The sequence below is a fragment of the Triticum aestivum genome, chromosome 4D, assembly GCF_018294505.1.
Source record: "Triticum aestivum cultivar Chinese Spring chromosome 4D, IWGSC CS RefSeq v2.1, whole genome shotgun sequence".
Taxonomy (NCBI): domain Eukaryota; kingdom Viridiplantae; phylum Streptophyta; class Magnoliopsida; order Poales; family Poaceae; genus Triticum; species Triticum aestivum.
In genome coordinates this window covers 51,486,695-51,502,975 of record NC_057805.1, presented here as the reverse complement: position 1 = coordinate 51,502,975, position 16,281 = coordinate 51,486,695, and the positions used below count along the sequence as shown (strand labels likewise).

The window sequence follows — 16,281 nt, the reverse complement described above, 5'->3', positions numbered from 1 at the left end:
CATGTCTTTTCCCTTGCTGACTGCATCCCTTTCCAAAATCCACCAAGATAGCGAAATATATTTAAAACAAAATCAATCTGAGGATATTTGATATAGAACACCTACTTCTTTTTTTGTTTTTTGTTTTTTGTGGGTAGAACACCTACTTTCGCTGTGAATTTCTTTATAGAGTAGAAAGAGAGAAAGAGAAGAAGAATTGCGCTTACAGGGAAATAAATGAAAAATAAACTAAACATAAATATCTGTAACTCGCTGAGATTCGATTGATTGTCCTAGTCTGCTTCTAAGGTTCGAACTGAATTTTGTCAAGCAATGGATTGAGCAACTAGCGCGAAAGCCGTTGCGCGTTAGCACAGGATCCTGCAAAAACGGAGTACAAAAAAGCACGAGTCGGGTCGGCGGTTTCAGATTCAGATAGTTCAGTTCAATCATCATCTGACACCTTTCGGTGCCATTCCTTTTGAAACTGGCGTTTCTTTTGTAAAAGAATTCGATGCCCCTGTGAAAAACCGAGTCAAGAAAGAGGTAAGAAGCACGCTAGACTTCCTACTTTTGGGGTTTTTAAGGTGACCAGGTACTTGATCCTCATAGTCCTTCACGTACCCTTGAATCTTGTTGTTTTTTGGGTAGTGGAAACCGTGAGTTACTTCCAACACGCACGCACGCGCACACACCCCCGCGCGCGCATGCACACGCACGCACACGCACACAGAGAGAGAGACACACACACACACATACACACACACACACGCACCCACCCACACACACACGCACAGACGCACACACAGAGACACACAGAGACACACACGCACACACCCACACGCGTGCACACACACACACGCACACGCACACCCAGACACACACACACAGACACACACACAGGGAGTGCCGCAGCAGGGCGGCCACCGGAGCAAGCCACCACCTGCGGCGAGCCGGAGCCCCGCCACCACAAGGGCCCAGGCCACCCGAGCCGCTGACGCGTCAGATCTGGGTCGTGCCCAAACCCGCTGCCGGGAGCAAAGCACGCCCCCAGCCCACACCAGCCACTCCACGCCGCCGCCAGCAGGCTGCGCCCCCGTCGCCAGCCGCTGCCGCACCCTGAGCCCGCACCACATCGCGTCGTCGCCCAACCCAGATGGCCCGCACCATCCAGCGCCGCGCGGGGGAGAAAGAGGCCCCGCCGTCGCGTCGAGGCTGCGGCGAGGGGAGAGGGAGGAACAAGGAGGGGGGGCCGAGCCTCCCCCCCCCCCCCCCCCCCTCCCTAGCGGCGCTCGGGGGAGCGGCCAGGGAGGGGAGGGAGGAGGACTCAGATGTAGTTAGCATCTTTCCATTGCATGTTACTGCATGCATGAAGGTTGAAACTTCGATCGGTTAGCATCTTTCCTTTCCTATAGGAAAGTTGTTGGTGAGCTTAATTGCAGCACTACGCGGCGCAGCTTGCTCATTTTTTCCCTAGCCACGACCCACAAATTAAAGCAGGGCAGGGTTCTACTATCAAAATGATAACGGTGCAGCTTGCCCATGGACGTCGTTCTATTCCCTCGCCGAGAGCAGTACGTGACAACACATTTGTCTGGTTCATCTCTTGGTTTAATAGTAGTCTACGACTGGCTAATAGTGATACTACTCCCTCTGTTCCAAATTATAACATGCTTTTAGATACTTAGATTGATATATCAATTTGGACTACATACAGAATGAAATGAATTAACATAAACACTAAAACGCGTCTAAATACAAGCGAATCGGGAAAAAGCTAAAACATCTTGAAGTCTACCTCAAGCTAGAGGTAAGAACATTAATTCTCACTGCTTTACTCCTCGGATATTGTCATAGGGTGCGGCGCACCCTCGAAAATTGGTACTCCCTCCGTTCGGAATTACTTGTCGTAGAAATGGATGTATCTAGACGTATTTTAGTTTTAAATACATCCATTTTCGAGACAAGTAATTCCGAACGGAGGGAGTAGGAGAGCGCGCGCTCATGGTAGGCAGAAATCACATATTTGACCTGAGGGCGAAATCAAATCACAAACTGACCTGCTTTCGAATTTTTTCACTCGGCTGACCCTTTCGTGTGGCGCCCGACAACTAGGCGCCGCACACTACTATGCAGCGCCTGTGCCTTAGGCGTCGCGCCTCCTGCCAGCGTGGCAGCGCTGGTCTAGTTGCGGCCCCACAGACAGCACTGCAGCGCCTAAGGCTTAGGCGCCACACTTGTAATGTGCAGCGCCCGTCTTTTAGGCGCTGCAAGTCTGTGTTCCACTTATGCTGGCCCCACCCTCTCTCCCCTCCCACCCCCACCCCACACACCCCCACCCCACCCAACCCTTAGACTTGCGCCCCTCCTCTCTTCCCCTCTCCTCCCTCTCAAATCCTTCTCAAATCTTGCAAATCCGGAGTATTTGACCCTGGATTTAGAAGCCAACCCCTCCCTTAAGGTAATCTCCTCCGATCCCCTCGTTTTCATCCATAGGAATTGTCACATTTGCTCAAATCTTGCTACTTTGGGGAAACCCTAGCTTTGGCTTGGATTTGCAAATTTGTGTTGAATGATGTTATGTTTCTTTGCTAATTTGGTATGGTTAGGCTTTCATAGTATGCTAGGGTTAGGGTTATGTGTGTTTGATGTTGGTGTTAGGGTTATCCTATGGTTAGGATTGTGGTTATTGTTAAGTGGGGGTTATGGTTATTAATTCATATATATGTTATGGCATATGTATTTTGTGCAAATATTTTTGTTAAGTACTTACTTGATATATGTGTGTTTTTGATTATTGTAGGGATGGGGAGAACATGTGTTTATGTTCATCATGTGGATAAAGAGGCCTTTTTGAAAGGCAATGTTGAGCCGGACCCGGATGAGCTTGACATGGTGTTTGAGAGTAGTCCTAGCTATGCGGAGCTCTTGGACCAAGTGAGGAAGGATTTGAATTGGATGGACCCAAGTGACGTTGTTGAGTTCGAGGGAAGGCATAATGTTGGTTTTGGAATGCACATCCGTTGGAAGACAATGCGTGTGAACTCCGAGCAACGTTGGGTTGCATACAAGGAGACGGTTGCCGAATCTCTAGACAAGGCTCTTGAGTTATTTGCCTCCAAGAAGGTTGAGTCTACTTTGAATTTGGACTTGAACCGGAACCCCTCCCCGTTGGTTGCTAGCACTCCCCCACCCATTAACCAAGATCAAATGAGTGAACCTCATTTCATGCAACAAGATTGGCCAACATTGAGCCCGACTCCAAACAACCAAAATGAAGCTTTTGAAGAGGAGAATGATGAGTACGAGGAGGATGACAACGAAGTTGATCTCCATGACAACAATGTGGGTGATCTCGACCAATATCATGTGCAAGAGACAATGGACCAATCCATCCCTTTTTCCCGTGCATATGCATCGGACTCGGATGACGATGGTCCCGATGAAGAAGTTGATGAGGAGGGGTTCACGCCGAAGGAGGCCCAAGCATTCAAGAAGGTATTCGGGAGGATCACAAGACACCATTGTTCAAGGATCTTAGTCTCGCGGATGAAGCCGTTGTGGATGGTGGCAAATGCATATCTCTTGGAGCTAGGCCAAGTTCTCACCGTGATTTGGAAGACGGCAAGAACGGGATATATCCCGGTTGTGAGTTTGAATCCTTCTTGGAATTGAAGATGTGGCTTGACAACTATTCGGTTACACATTATCGTCCACATAAAGTGGCCAACTCGGACGTCAATGTGCGTTACGCGGTCAAATGTGAAGTGCCAAGATGTCCATGGATTGTGCGTGCGAGGCCATGGAAAGGAGGTCCCACTTGGCGCATGTGAGTTGTCTACCAACTCACATGTGCCGGCACAAGAATGCGGATGGTGAGCTTGTGTACCAACAACACAGACAACTCACGTCCGAGTTCATTGCTTACAGGTTATCCAACCAAATATCCACACTTCCAATAATGAGCATCAAGAGTGTCATTGACCTTGTGAAAGCCATCTTTCATTACAAGGTGAAGTACGGCAAGGCATGGAAGGCGAAGCAAGCCGCATTCAAGATGTTGTATGGCAATTGGGAGGAAGCATACAACCGACTCCCTAGGTTGTTGTTAGCTATGGCCGCCACAAACCCAGGCATGGTTCACGTGGTTGAGCCTCATGGGCACCAAACATTGATTCATAACGGGAGGACCATCCGAGTATTTGGCCGTGCATTTTGGGCCTTTGAGCAATGCATGAGGGCTTTTGAGCATTGTCGGCCCGTCATCGCCATTGATGGCACGTTCTTGGCCGGACAATACAAGGGCACTTTATTGGTTGCAATAGCAAGTGATGCCAATAACCGGGTGTTGCCTTTGGCTTTCGCTTTGGTTGAGGTGGAGAACAATGATAACTGGGAGTGGTTCTTGCGTCAATTGAGAACAAGGGTATTACCGGCTGAAAGGGAAATTTGTGTCATATCGGATCGCCATCCAGGAATTCTAAATGCGGTGGTGGTTGACATTCCTGGACATACAAAGTTGCACCATCGATGGTGCATGAGGCACTTTTGTGCAAACTTCTATAGGGCATGTGGTATCAAGGAGTTGGCCGATGATCTTCAAGATTGTTGTCTCGCTTTCACCAACAAGCGGTTTGCCACATTGTTCAATGCATTGCTCAGACACAAGAAACTTGACCCCGGTGGTCTTGAATTTCTGAATAAGAACATTGTCGAAAGGAATATGTGGGCATGTGCTTTCGATGAAGATGGCCGGAGGTACGGTCAAATGACAAGCAATATGGCAGAATGCTTCAATAAGGTGCTCAAGGGTGTACGTGCATTACCCGTGACGGCAATAATTCAATACACATTTGACAAGATGAATGGATACTTTTTAAAGTACTCAATGGAGACGGATAAGCAGACTGCTGGTGAGAACAAGGATAATCACAAGTACTATTTCCCACCAAAGGTTGAAGAATGGTTGGACTTTCAATCACGAAAGGCAGACTCCCAAGAAGCTGTACTATATGACGACAACGAGTGGAAGTATGAAGTGAAAGAGCCTGGAGGAACCACAAACGATGGGCACCAACAGAGAGGCATCCCGTCGATAGCAAGACCGGTGATCAACGAGACATCCTCGAGCGTCAAGGTCATCTTCCCAGTCCGAAGATGGAAACTATGCGTCTCCGGCCTCCATCGATCAGCAAGAGCGGACACCAGTGGAGCATTCAGATTCGGCGTGGACCGGCTGACCAACTGAATCCACGGGAGTAGTCCTGCCTGCTTGATGTACGGTGTGTACCGCTCATCGTAAGGCATGGCAGGACCAGAGACCCCGTGATACCGAATCTTCAAAGGTTCAAGCTTCTGCAAAAAAAAGTAATGACAAATCTTAGGGCATGTAAATTTCAACTTAAGGCAAATTTGCAAAATATTTAGATTACTCGTTATTACCATCTCCTTCTCGTGCATCATGTAGGCCCGGTGTTTCGTGTCGTAGACATCGTCGAGAAGCCAAACCATCCTTACAAATTTCAAACAATAAACATATATGAGTTCATCTCAAATATTGGTAAACACTCAACATTTCATATGTGTTCATCTAAACATCTCATATGTATTCATCTACAAGAATCTCAACATCTCCTTCTCACACAATGAATAAATGATTGTAAATTATCATATATATCTAGTATGTCATATGTGTTCAAGTAAATCAACATCTCATATTTCAAATAAACTAAACATTTCATATATATCTAAAAAAACTCAACATCTCACATATAGCTACAAAACTCAACATCTCATAATTATCTACAAAACTAGGCATCTCATATATATCTAAAAAATTTACAATCTAGGTTTCACTAACAAGAATCATATAGTGTGTGTGTGGGGGGGGGGGGATCAAAGGTTCCACCTAATCTTGGGCAAACAAAGATCCAAACCAAGCAAATCAAAGGTTCCACCTAATCTTGGGAAATCCCTAAAATTGCAACGCATTTACGGAGGAAAAGAAAGGGAACGGAGGAGTTTACCTAGTAGGAGGGATTGGAGATCGAATCCGGGCCTCAAAACTTCAGATCTGAGAGGGGTGTGTGGGGGGGGGGGGGGATGCGAAGGGGCCGCCGCCGCCGACGCTCTCTCTAAACAGAGCAACTTCCTCTGGGAAGAACTGCTGGGAGGGGCTGGCCCGATGCGGCTTAAGTCAATGTGCAGCGCCCAAGCGATAGGCGTTGCACTTTACACAGTGTGGCGCCTAAGCCTTAGGCGTTGCAGTGCTGTCTGTGGGGCCGCAACTGGACCAGGGCTGCCACGCTGGCAGGAGGTGCGACGCCTAAGGCAGAGGCGCTGCATGGTAGTGTGCGGCGCCTAGCTGTCGGGCGCCACACGAAAGGGTCAGCCGAGTGAATTTTTTTCGAAAGCAGGTCAGTTTGTGATTGGATTTCGCACTCAGGTCAAATATGTGATTTCTGCACTCCAACCATCGAACGTGCTATGGGGATGCGGGCTCCATGCTTTATTATATGTTTTTTGGTGGTACATGGAGGGCATACGGGGAGGTACGAATTGGCATACGTACATAGCGGAGGTGGGCTTTGACGGGCGTTTGCCTGTGACGGGGGATCAGTTATGTGCTGGGCGGGCGCTCGAAAAGGATTAAAAAAAATTAAACTAGGTGTGTACAGTGCTGCGGCCACGCCCATGGCTGAGAAGAGTGTGCACATTGTGCTGTCGGTGCCGTCTTGTTTGTCAAGCATAGCATTTATAGAGGAAAATTCGCGTGTGATTTTAGTAAAATTTTCAAGAAACAATATTTGGGAAAATAAGAGAAATAAGTGACTCTAAGGAATGATAGCCGAATATGTCATCATTAGCACACAAATATTACTATGAAATCTTTGTTACAGCAGCATGAAACCTAGCTTTGAACAATACATCCACATAATTCAGGGCATCAGACAAATACAGTACATAATTTAGCTCAGCGCACTAGCAGTGATCATTCATAATAAAAGGGAGAAATAGGGAAAATCCAGCGATACTTGAAATGCTTGCTGCTTGCATAGATGAATCATTGTTCCACATTTCAGGAAAAATTAACACGGAGACAGGAGATATAAGTGGAGATATATGTCTGTCTAATGGATAGTAGATGAATATGTCATCAGTAGCACACGGACATTAATATGAGATATTTGTTATAGCAGCATGAAATTAGTTTTAAACAACACATCCAGACAGCTCAAGGTTCAGACAAATACATATTACTAATCTGACAATACATAATGTATATAAGGAGGCTGGCAGTGAGCAGTCAGGATGCAGGGGAAAGATGCTTCGATAGCAGGATAATGAGCTGGTTGCTCGGCAACATGTACCACAATCTTAGGATTGCTACAGGTGTTCTTTCGATGCCCTCCCACTCCGCAGATTGAGCATTTCGCTTCTTTCCTTTTCTTTTGAGGGGTGTCCCCTCTTTGTGGACACGTCGTGCTCTTATGACCAGGGCCACAACATATAGTGCAGAATCGTGTTGGCTTGCTTGTACTGCATCCGATAACTGTATCAAGTTGTGATGCAACCTTAACTTTTTTGCTCTTTGCAGACCGGTCATCATATGGAGGCTTGTCTCTGCGTTCGTTGGTCGACCGGCTTTGCGTTTGCGTTCTGGAGCTGATAATCCAATGTAATTTCCGACGGCGCTACCTTCATCGTCGCTCATGCATCCATTTTCTGGTCCTTGCAAGAGACTTAATTCTGTAACTTTTGCCCTCTTGAATTCAGTTCTGTGTTCCAAACCCAGACCATCATGCTCAGAAGCTAAAGGGGTCAGTTTATCCATTGCTGCCCTAAGAAGTTCCATTGCGCAATTATATGCAATTGGATTTGCATCACCAAGCTTTACAACCTCTAAAGCATGTGTATACAGATTTGAATGTCTGAACGTTATGAAGTTAGCTGAAATCTTGCAGGTGTGCCAAGTGAGCTGGAAGGATATCTCTTGCATCTTTTGTCCACCTTTTGAGGATATGCTTTCATGGAATTTTCTCTATACCCAAGAAATCAAGAACCTGCAATACAATTTTTATTTGTTCAGCATATATAGGTTTCTCAAGTGAGGCTGACAGCTAATGTACCTTAACTGAATGGCAGCATAGCAATCCTGTGAGCTCGAAGTTACCACATTCCCATGAGAGTTCTTCACCCTCAGCAAGAACGTGCACTATGTACACTACTCTGCACCACTTGTCATGTCTCTCTGGGTGGTACCGGTGTACATAATATTTTGAACCTTTTTCAACTTCTACTCTGTATTGTCCTGCTTCATACGGTATCAGTTTTCTTCTCTGCGTATCCTCTTAAGGTTTTTTGAAGGGCACATACTCTTCCAGCACAAGGTGCATGCTCGATAGGGGCTCGCCCAATACAAACCTTGCATCAGTAAGAATGAATTATTTCTAACTGTTAACGGTTGCCTTCTTTTCCCTGAAGAATGCAATGTTCATAGGTGAGCAACATGGGAGTACAGCTTTACAGTCAGAGATTTAACTTATCCAGACATGTTTTAGCATACTAGCTTCAGAGCTGAGCATAAGCAAAGACAAACTGACGTTTGCCTTCTTTCTCATCAGCATCTCACTGTTGATAAGCGAGCAACATGGAAGTACAGCTTTACTTTTAGAGTTCTATAATTTTCAGACATGTTTTAGCGCTCTAGTTTCAGAGTTGAGCAACAAGAGGAAAAGAGGGTACCTTTTTGTCCACCCGGGGGCTTGAGGGTCATCCTTTCCTGTTGATTGCTGTGAATCGGCCGCCGACAAGCTCAGTTCTTCGCAGCCGTTGTTCATGGGCAATTGGATTGTAAGCGGCAAGTCGCCAACATATCCCATACTCGATTCAGCAGCTGATTGGGTGAGACCAGTATCTGGCTCACCGGTGGGCGTCAAATCGCTGGATGCAAGATCCGGCAAGGGGAACCTGCGAGAACACCCAGGTATCCGTAAGTTGGTTCCCGCAAAGAGATTCGGCGTTAGTACTTAGCAGAAGATGAACTAGCAACAATACCTGTCCACCGGATCTGATAGGAACTCCAGTCCATTGCCGCCCTCCTCCGCCGTCGCCATGAGCTGTCGTCTTTGTTGACGGCGCCGCGGATCACTCGAAATGAGGGGGCGGGGGTGGGAGGGTGGGGATCGGGACTTATGGTTGGTCCGCGCTGGCATTTATTTATCTCTGTCATGTGTACCGCGCGTCATGACATGTACTCCTACCAACAGTACATTTCCCATGTCCTGCCGCTACCGCGCACCGTACACGCCCGATCCGTATGTATCAACAGTACGCTCAACTGCATGTGAACGTCCACCCGAAGAGGCCCACCACTGCGCTCTTGCTCAATTGGTCCACGTAGCAGGAGCGCACGCGCCCGTCCTCTCCATCGCCGTTCTCGGTGCGGCCTTCTCTAAAAACTCCCAGGATAGAAGAATGCTAGCTATATTTGGACCGTGTTGCTTCGGCTCTTGTGCGTAAATTTGTTCGTGGCAGGTGCTGCATCTCGGTGAAGCAATTCAGTTTCACCAACTCTCACTCCGAGACATATTTATCGATGGAGTAACTTCATGGTTTGATCTCCTTGCTATATACCAGTATCAGATGGAGATAGGATTTTCAGCACCCGGGTGCCCCTACACTCTCTATGAACAGTAAATTCAAAACAAATCAAAAAAGTCTGAAACTTTGGGACATCGTTCATAATTTTTTTGATGATCTTGCAAAGTTTTAGCTAAAAATAACATTCGAAGAGTACTCAAATAAAAAACAAAATCATTGTCCAAAGTTTATGTACATTTTTGAGCAGTGATTTTGTTTTTTTTGTGAGGGCTCCACGGAGGTTATTTATCGTTGAAACTTTGCAGGAACATCAAACCTTTGATAATTTTTGATCCCTGAAAGTGTCAGATTTTTTTGTTTTTTTCAATTTTATATGAATTCACTGTTCATGAGGGTGTAGGAGCACCCGGGAGCTGTTAGACATTTCTCTATCACATGCAGTTATCATCTTTCCATGTTACAACTTGAAAGTCGAAACTTGGATCGATTACCATCTTTCCTATAATTATAATATGGACAATGTGTTGGTGAGCTTAATTGCCTCACTGTCCACAGTTAAAACAAGCAACCTCAAGGAGAACAAAAATCTTTCCCCCAAAAAAAAAAGAACAAGAACCTTACTTTAGATTAGAGTGCGTAGAATGGTAAACTGAACAAGTTGTGCTCGGAATAATTGGGATGTACTCCCTGCGCGCTTCGATGACCGCGCCCGGGCATGCCCGCCATGTCGGTCCTGCCCACCCCTACTCTACTTTGTCCCCATAAATATCCTCAATCCGGAAACCCTAACTCACTCCACTCTCGATCTATCTCTTCTTCTTCCCTTCGATTTATCCGATTCGATCCACTCCGACAACTCCGGTGACTACGGCCACCATGTCGTGCATCGGCAGTCGCTCCTCCTCCAACTCCGACGAGGATCTAGCCCTCCGCATTGCCCTCGAGAGGTCCAAGGTGGACACGGGTGGCAGTTCCGGATCGGCCTCGCCTCTCTCCCGCCGCTGCAGCGAGGAAGCCGATGCTGGCTCCTCCAGGTCCGCGCTTGGCTCCGCGCGGGTTGCACAGTCCGCACCTCCCCCACGCCGTCCCCTTGCCCCGCCGCCTGCTGCCCCCCCCCCCACACACACGCGCGGGTAGCGGTGGGTGCTTGTGCCCGTCGCCGCAGCGTCGGCCCGGACACGCACGCCGGAGTTAGGGGCGCCCGCTGCCTGCCGCGAGAGGCAGCGGGCAAGGGAGAGGGACGCAGCAGAGAGCTCTGTCCATCGGTGCCACGGGTTACCCACAGAGCCCGGCGAGGACGAGCGGCTCCTCGTGTGGGTCTACCGCCGGTCGCTTACGACGACGGAGACAGACGCTCGGGCTCCGTCGGAAGAATGTGAAGGCTCTCCGGCTAGCTATCGAGTAGTCCGAGCGCGAGGTCAAGGAGAAGGCGATGGAGGCGGCTCGGCTGGCCAGGCTGAAGCGGCAGCAGGACCGGGCCGTCCGGCGCCTCAAGGGCCTCATCATCGTCTCCTCCTCTTTCGACGACGTTGACGGCTCCTCACGATCCTCCACCAGCCGCCGATGGCTACAACTGCGCGGGCGACCGGAAGGGGAAGGGGCCGGCCCGGAAATGGTGGAGATCGCTTTGTTTCAATTTATTTTCAAGTTTTAGACATAGTTTCAAGTTGTCCGTCGTTTGACCTTTGGTGGTCGTTTGAACATCTGATCTTTTGGTGAAAGTATTGTGCTTGTCTGTGTCCGTTTGCTGATTGACGTAGCATGGTTTAATATGGGATATAGGGGATCGGATATGAAATACACGGATGTAGACGAGGCTGTTTGAGGAGTGCCCGGGCGTTTGAGGGGTCATATTTCTCCTCTGCGGCTGTAGATGCTCTACAATCCAATCCTAACCCGCCAGGTAGGACTGCATGTAAAGCACTTAAATTATGATCGCTCATTCCACACGCGCTTGCTAGAGCAGCTGCGTGCATCGAACACCCAGGTCAAAGAGCGAACTTTTTCGCCTGTACGGTTCATGTACGCCGCATGCAGGCATGCAGGCATGCGAGGGCACACCAGCCAAAATGTTTCGACCTCGTGGATTTCCGGGGTGTATATTTAGTTTTGACTTTTGAGCAACGAGGATCATATGGTTTAACCACGGGCATTCCCCAGCCATAGGAGCCCCCGAAACATCCGGCAAAGAACGCCGGCCGGCGCTCGGTTTCGCGCGACGCAGCTTCACCGCCTGTTGTCCCATGGCCGCCGACGGGGACCCAGCCGCGGGCGCCGGCCCCGACGTCGAGGCGCACGCGCTGCTCCGCGCGTCCTCCTCCTCCGACGAGGACCCCGAGCAGTGCGCCTTCGAGCCGGCCGAGAAGATCGTCGTGTCCATCGCCACCGACCCCGACGCCGACGAGGAGGACCTCTTCTCCGCCACCGGCCGCGCGCCGCCCTTCTCGTGGCGCAAGCTCTGGCTCTTCACGGGGCCCGGGTTCCTGATGAGCATCGCCTTCCTCGACCCGGGCAACCTCGAGGGCGACCTCCAGGCCGGCGCCACCGCCGGCGACACGCTGCTCTGGCTGCTTCTCTGGGCCACGGCCATGGGGCTGCTCATCCAGCTGCTCGCCGCGCGCCTCGGGGTGGCCACCGGGAAGAACCTTGCCGAGCTCTGCCGCGACGAGTACCCGGACTGGGTGCGCCGCGCGCTCTGGCTCATGGCCGAGGTCTCCATGGTCAGCGCCGACATCCAGGAGGTCATCGGGAGCGCCATTGCCATCAAGATCCTCAGCCGCGGATTCCTTCCCATTTGGGCCGGCGTTGTCATCACCGCATTGGACTGGTGAGTTATGGTCGCCCTTTCATGTGCTGTTGAGATGTACTGCTCGATGCCAGTTGCCAAAGATGTTTGAGATATTCTGGAGATTTGTTGATTTTGAGATATTCTTGAGATGACCTCCCAGAAATCTGCGGCTGACTCCAAATCTATATGATGAGAACGTCCATGTGCTGTAAAAAAAAGTGTTCAGTAGCGAGTCGCAGCAAAACTTGAAATTTGAACAGATTAGTTTCAGTGTGTAGAATCAGTTGCAAAAACTGAAATCTGATTAAGTTAGTTTCAGTTTGTGATTTCTTTTTATTCAGAACTCTGAGTCAGTATGCAGTTGCAGAGATGGAAAAACATTTATCACATCGATATATGACATGCTGCAGAATATTTTTGTTGAACTTTGTAGACGACCAGGACTGAACATTTCTCTATGGATATCAGAAATGTGAAAAATATTTGATCATTTTGACTTCTATGCACTATGCATGAAAACTAGCATATGGTGTAACAACAGAAATGATGTTTGTTATTTTACAGTATTACCTGAACTACTGCATGCAGCACCAGTATTTGCAAATAGCTTGCTTACATGATGACCATTTATTTTGTTATAGTGTTATTATTTGGATGAGCAGAAGGTTTCACTCCACTTACCCTTAATATACTTTTTCATCAGCTTTATTTTCCTTTCGATTGAGAACTACGGAGTGAGGAAATTGGAGGCTCTATTTGCAGTTATGATTGCAATAATGGCCTGGTCCTTCGCATGGATGTTCATAGAAACCAAACCCAGTGGGAAAGACCTAATTGTTGGTAAGTATCCTTTTTTTTCTTCTTCACTTTTCTTAACACATTCCATTATTTGATCCATTCTTCAGCTGACGTGAAACTAATCTCTACGCAAAATAGGTCTTCTGGTTCCTAAGCTGAGCTCAAGAACACTAAGGCAAGCAGTAGGGATCGTGGGATGTGTCATCACCCCCCACAATGTGTTCCTCCACTCTGCTCTTGTCCAATCAAGAAAAGTAGACCAGAACAAGGAATACCAAGTCCGGGAAGCGCTGAGGTACTACAGCATCGAATCAACCATGGCGCTGGTGGTGCCCTTCATGATAAACCTGTTTGTCACGACGGTTTTCGCGAAAGGGTTTTACGGCACCGAAGAAGCGCGCACGATCGGGCTCGAAAACGCCGGGCAGTATCTCCAAGAAAAGTTTGGGGGGGATTACTTCCCCATCCTCTCCATTTGGGGGGTCGGCCTCTTGGCCGCCGGCACGAGCAGCACCATAACCGGAACCTATGCCGGACAGTTTATAATGGATGGGTTCCTGAACTGGCGACTGAAGAAGTGGATGAGGGCGATGATCACCCGAAGCTTTGCGATCGTGCCGACGATCGTTGTTGCGCTGTACTTCAACGCGTCTGAATCTGCGCTGGACGTTCTGAACGAGTGGCTCAATGTCCTCCAGTCAGTTCAGATCCCTTTCTCGCTCATACCGCTGATTACGTTGGTGTCCAAGGAGCAGGTCATGGGGGTGTTCAAGATAGGTCTAACAACACAGGTGAGTAATGGATGGTCGCTGATGCTGAAATCCAATAGGTTCTAGTTGTGTTTTATTTAGCTGTTTTCAGTTTAGCCAAATCATTATCAGTCTCACATAGGATTCTGAACTGACCTTGGCATGCATGTTGGTGCAGATTGTGACCTGGACGGTTGCGTCGTTGCCGATCCTAATCAACGGCTATCTCTTGTTGGATTTCTTCTCGTCGGAAATTAGGGGCGCGGTATCGGGCTCGTTTCTCTGCGTGGCTGTGGTTGCTTACGCCGCGTTCCTACTGTATCTCATCCTCCGGTGCACGGACCTGCCTAACCATGTATTTACACCAGTAAACAACAAGGATGCTAGCTTCAAATGACGAAGAACAGGGTGTGTATAGTATAGCCAGTTTTGTTCTACCATAGGTCCATAGCTTAATAGCATAGTATAGAGGATCCGAGCTGGTGAGCATTGGGGGTATAGTCAGCATACAAGAGTCAGATCCGATCAAGATTTGGGATATCACATTGTAGATTGCACAGAGGAATTAAGGATGGCGCGTTCTTTGGTTGAGAAGAACAGTAACTACCCACTATCGAGATGGACATGCGTTGTTGTGTCTTGTAATTCTGTAGTTTGTTCTGCGACTTGGCGAACAGTGCAAAAGAAACACAGGAGTGGAGCAAGGCATTCTATCTGGCCGTGTAGACTGATCACCGAACGTAGTTAACCACCCGGTATAGAAATTGCAGTGAGGATGATGATATGATATTCATGTACCTGGAGAAGGAAAAAATGTGTTTAGGACTTTAGGTTCAGTTTGAATTCCTCCAAAAAAAAAGGACTTCAGGTCAGGAACGTGTGTTAACATTTGTGGTCTGTATTTTGTGCAATGCGTGATACAAAACTTATACTCCCTCTGTAAAGAAATATAAGAGCGTTTAGATCACTAAGGCCTTGTACAATGGAAGATGCTTAGAGAGGTGCTTAGAAAAATAAACCGAGATTTTCTGAAGCACCGGTGCCTATTTCTACAGGAGAGACGCTTAGTTAAGCATCTACCCTGTACAAATAAGCACCGGTGCTTAAGAAAAGTCTGGTTTATTTCTCTAAGCACCTCCCCTAAGCATTTTCCATTGTACAAGGCCTAAGGTGTAAATGCTCTTATATTTCTTTACAGAGGGAGTATGTTACTTTATATACGAGAGCTTTTTTTTTTATTTGAAGGGAATTTACCGTAGTTAGTGAAGAAAGCGTATGTTTTTGTCAATCCGTTGACCAAGACAACCTAGTGCCGGGAATGTTGATGAATAACAAGCATGTGTGATCCCTGCAGACCGCTGCCGACACACTAGACTCCCCCTTTCATCTAGGTAAGCCTACGAAAACTCTTACGTAATGCTCCTAACTAACACCCCCCTCCCCTGAATTTCAGGGGGGTGGGTCCCTTCCTCCCCTAATCTTCAATTTTAATCCTCCACCTAGCTGGTTACTAAAAAAGTAAGTAAATTTTCGTAGGTGTAGCATTACTTACCCCTTGCGCGACAGGCCACCATCAACATTTATCTTAGCCACATCCGTCGGTGGAGGCTGCCACGTCATATGGCGCTGAACAGGTCTTGGCGGTGCAGGAGCCACCTCTTTGGGACGCTTCAATTCTTCTAGCTCGGCAATATACCTCTCAAGAAAAAGGTGAGTAGACAGAGCGCTCTGAAAAGTACCTTTTCATGCATTGCATTCCTCCTCGCACACCATATTGCCCAAAGGGTCACGACTAGTTTAATCACGCAGCCATGTGATAAGGATTCAAACAATGTGAACATTGGCTCAGACATGGCCATGTGCTGGGCTAATTCCTCACCAACCAAAGACTAAACACACCTTGTCATGGAGCATTCAATCAAAGAATGACGTCATGAATCAAAAGGTCGACACAATTGGCATGTATCAGAATTGCTCATTTTCTTTGGCGTCGAACATCCTCACTTGGCAGCGAGTGTTTTGCAAGATGCCAAAGGAACGTGTGAAGCTTTGCCAGAACATCAACATTCCACAATTTAGACCATTCTTTAGCTTTGTCTCCTGGGTTGCTAGAGCTCGAGCAGCCCTTTAGCCAAGCCTCTTGCCTCCTTTCAGTGGAGACCAACATCCTGTATGCAGATTTGACTGAAAAAATACCTTTCTTCTCAAAGTTCCCGGCCCAAAAATCCTCATTGTTACTAGTGCACAGGGGTATGCTCATGATTGCTGCTGCATCCATGGGCAAGAAACATTGTTGAATAATATCACATCGCCAAGATGCACTAGTACATTCAATAAGCTCCATCACCATGACAGGGGGATCAG

At 48.0% G+C, this 16,281-nt stretch overlaps 2 protein-coding genes across 5 annotated transcripts; one reads left to right on the top strand and one right to left on the bottom strand.

Moving 5' to 3' along the window:
* Positions 1 to 7,152: 7,152 nt before the first annotated feature.
* On the bottom strand, positions 7,153 to 9,164 carry LOC123096127 (uncharacterized). Of its 4 annotated transcripts, none has more exons than XR_006446471.1 (4): positions 9,037 to 9,164; positions 8,725 to 8,949; positions 8,109 to 8,457; positions 7,153 to 8,042 (listed from the first exon to the last, which is right to left on the bottom strand). XR_006446471.1 is itself a non-coding variant. In XM_044517752.1 (3 exons), the coding sequence occupies exons 1-3, from the start codon at positions 9,093 to 9,095 to the stop codon at positions 8,430 to 8,432; spliced, it is 312 nt and encodes a 103-aa protein (XP_044373687.1). In that variant the 5' UTR covers positions 9,096 to 9,164; the 3' UTR covers positions 7,153 to 8,429. The 4 variants fall into 4 exon arrangements, 2 of the variants coding, with proteins under 2 accessions (XP_044373687.1, XP_044373686.1); XR_006446470.1 differs by having other exon boundaries at positions 8,109 to 8,403; XM_044517752.1 differs by having other exon boundaries at positions 7,153 to 8,457.
* A 2,548-nt stretch (positions 9,165 to 11,712) lies between these two features.
* LOC123099580 (metal transporter Nramp6) lies at positions 11,713 to 14,332 on the top strand. The gene is made up of 4 exons (XM_044521712.1): positions 11,713 to 12,409; positions 13,074 to 13,210; positions 13,307 to 13,959; positions 14,096 to 14,332. The coding sequence occupies exons 1-4, from the start codon at positions 11,826 to 11,828 to the stop codon at positions 14,312 to 14,314; spliced, it is 1,593 nt and encodes a 530-aa protein (XP_044377647.1). The 5' UTR covers positions 11,713 to 11,825; the 3' UTR covers positions 14,315 to 14,332.
* The last annotated feature ends 1,949 nt before the right edge of the window (positions 14,333 to 16,281 follow it).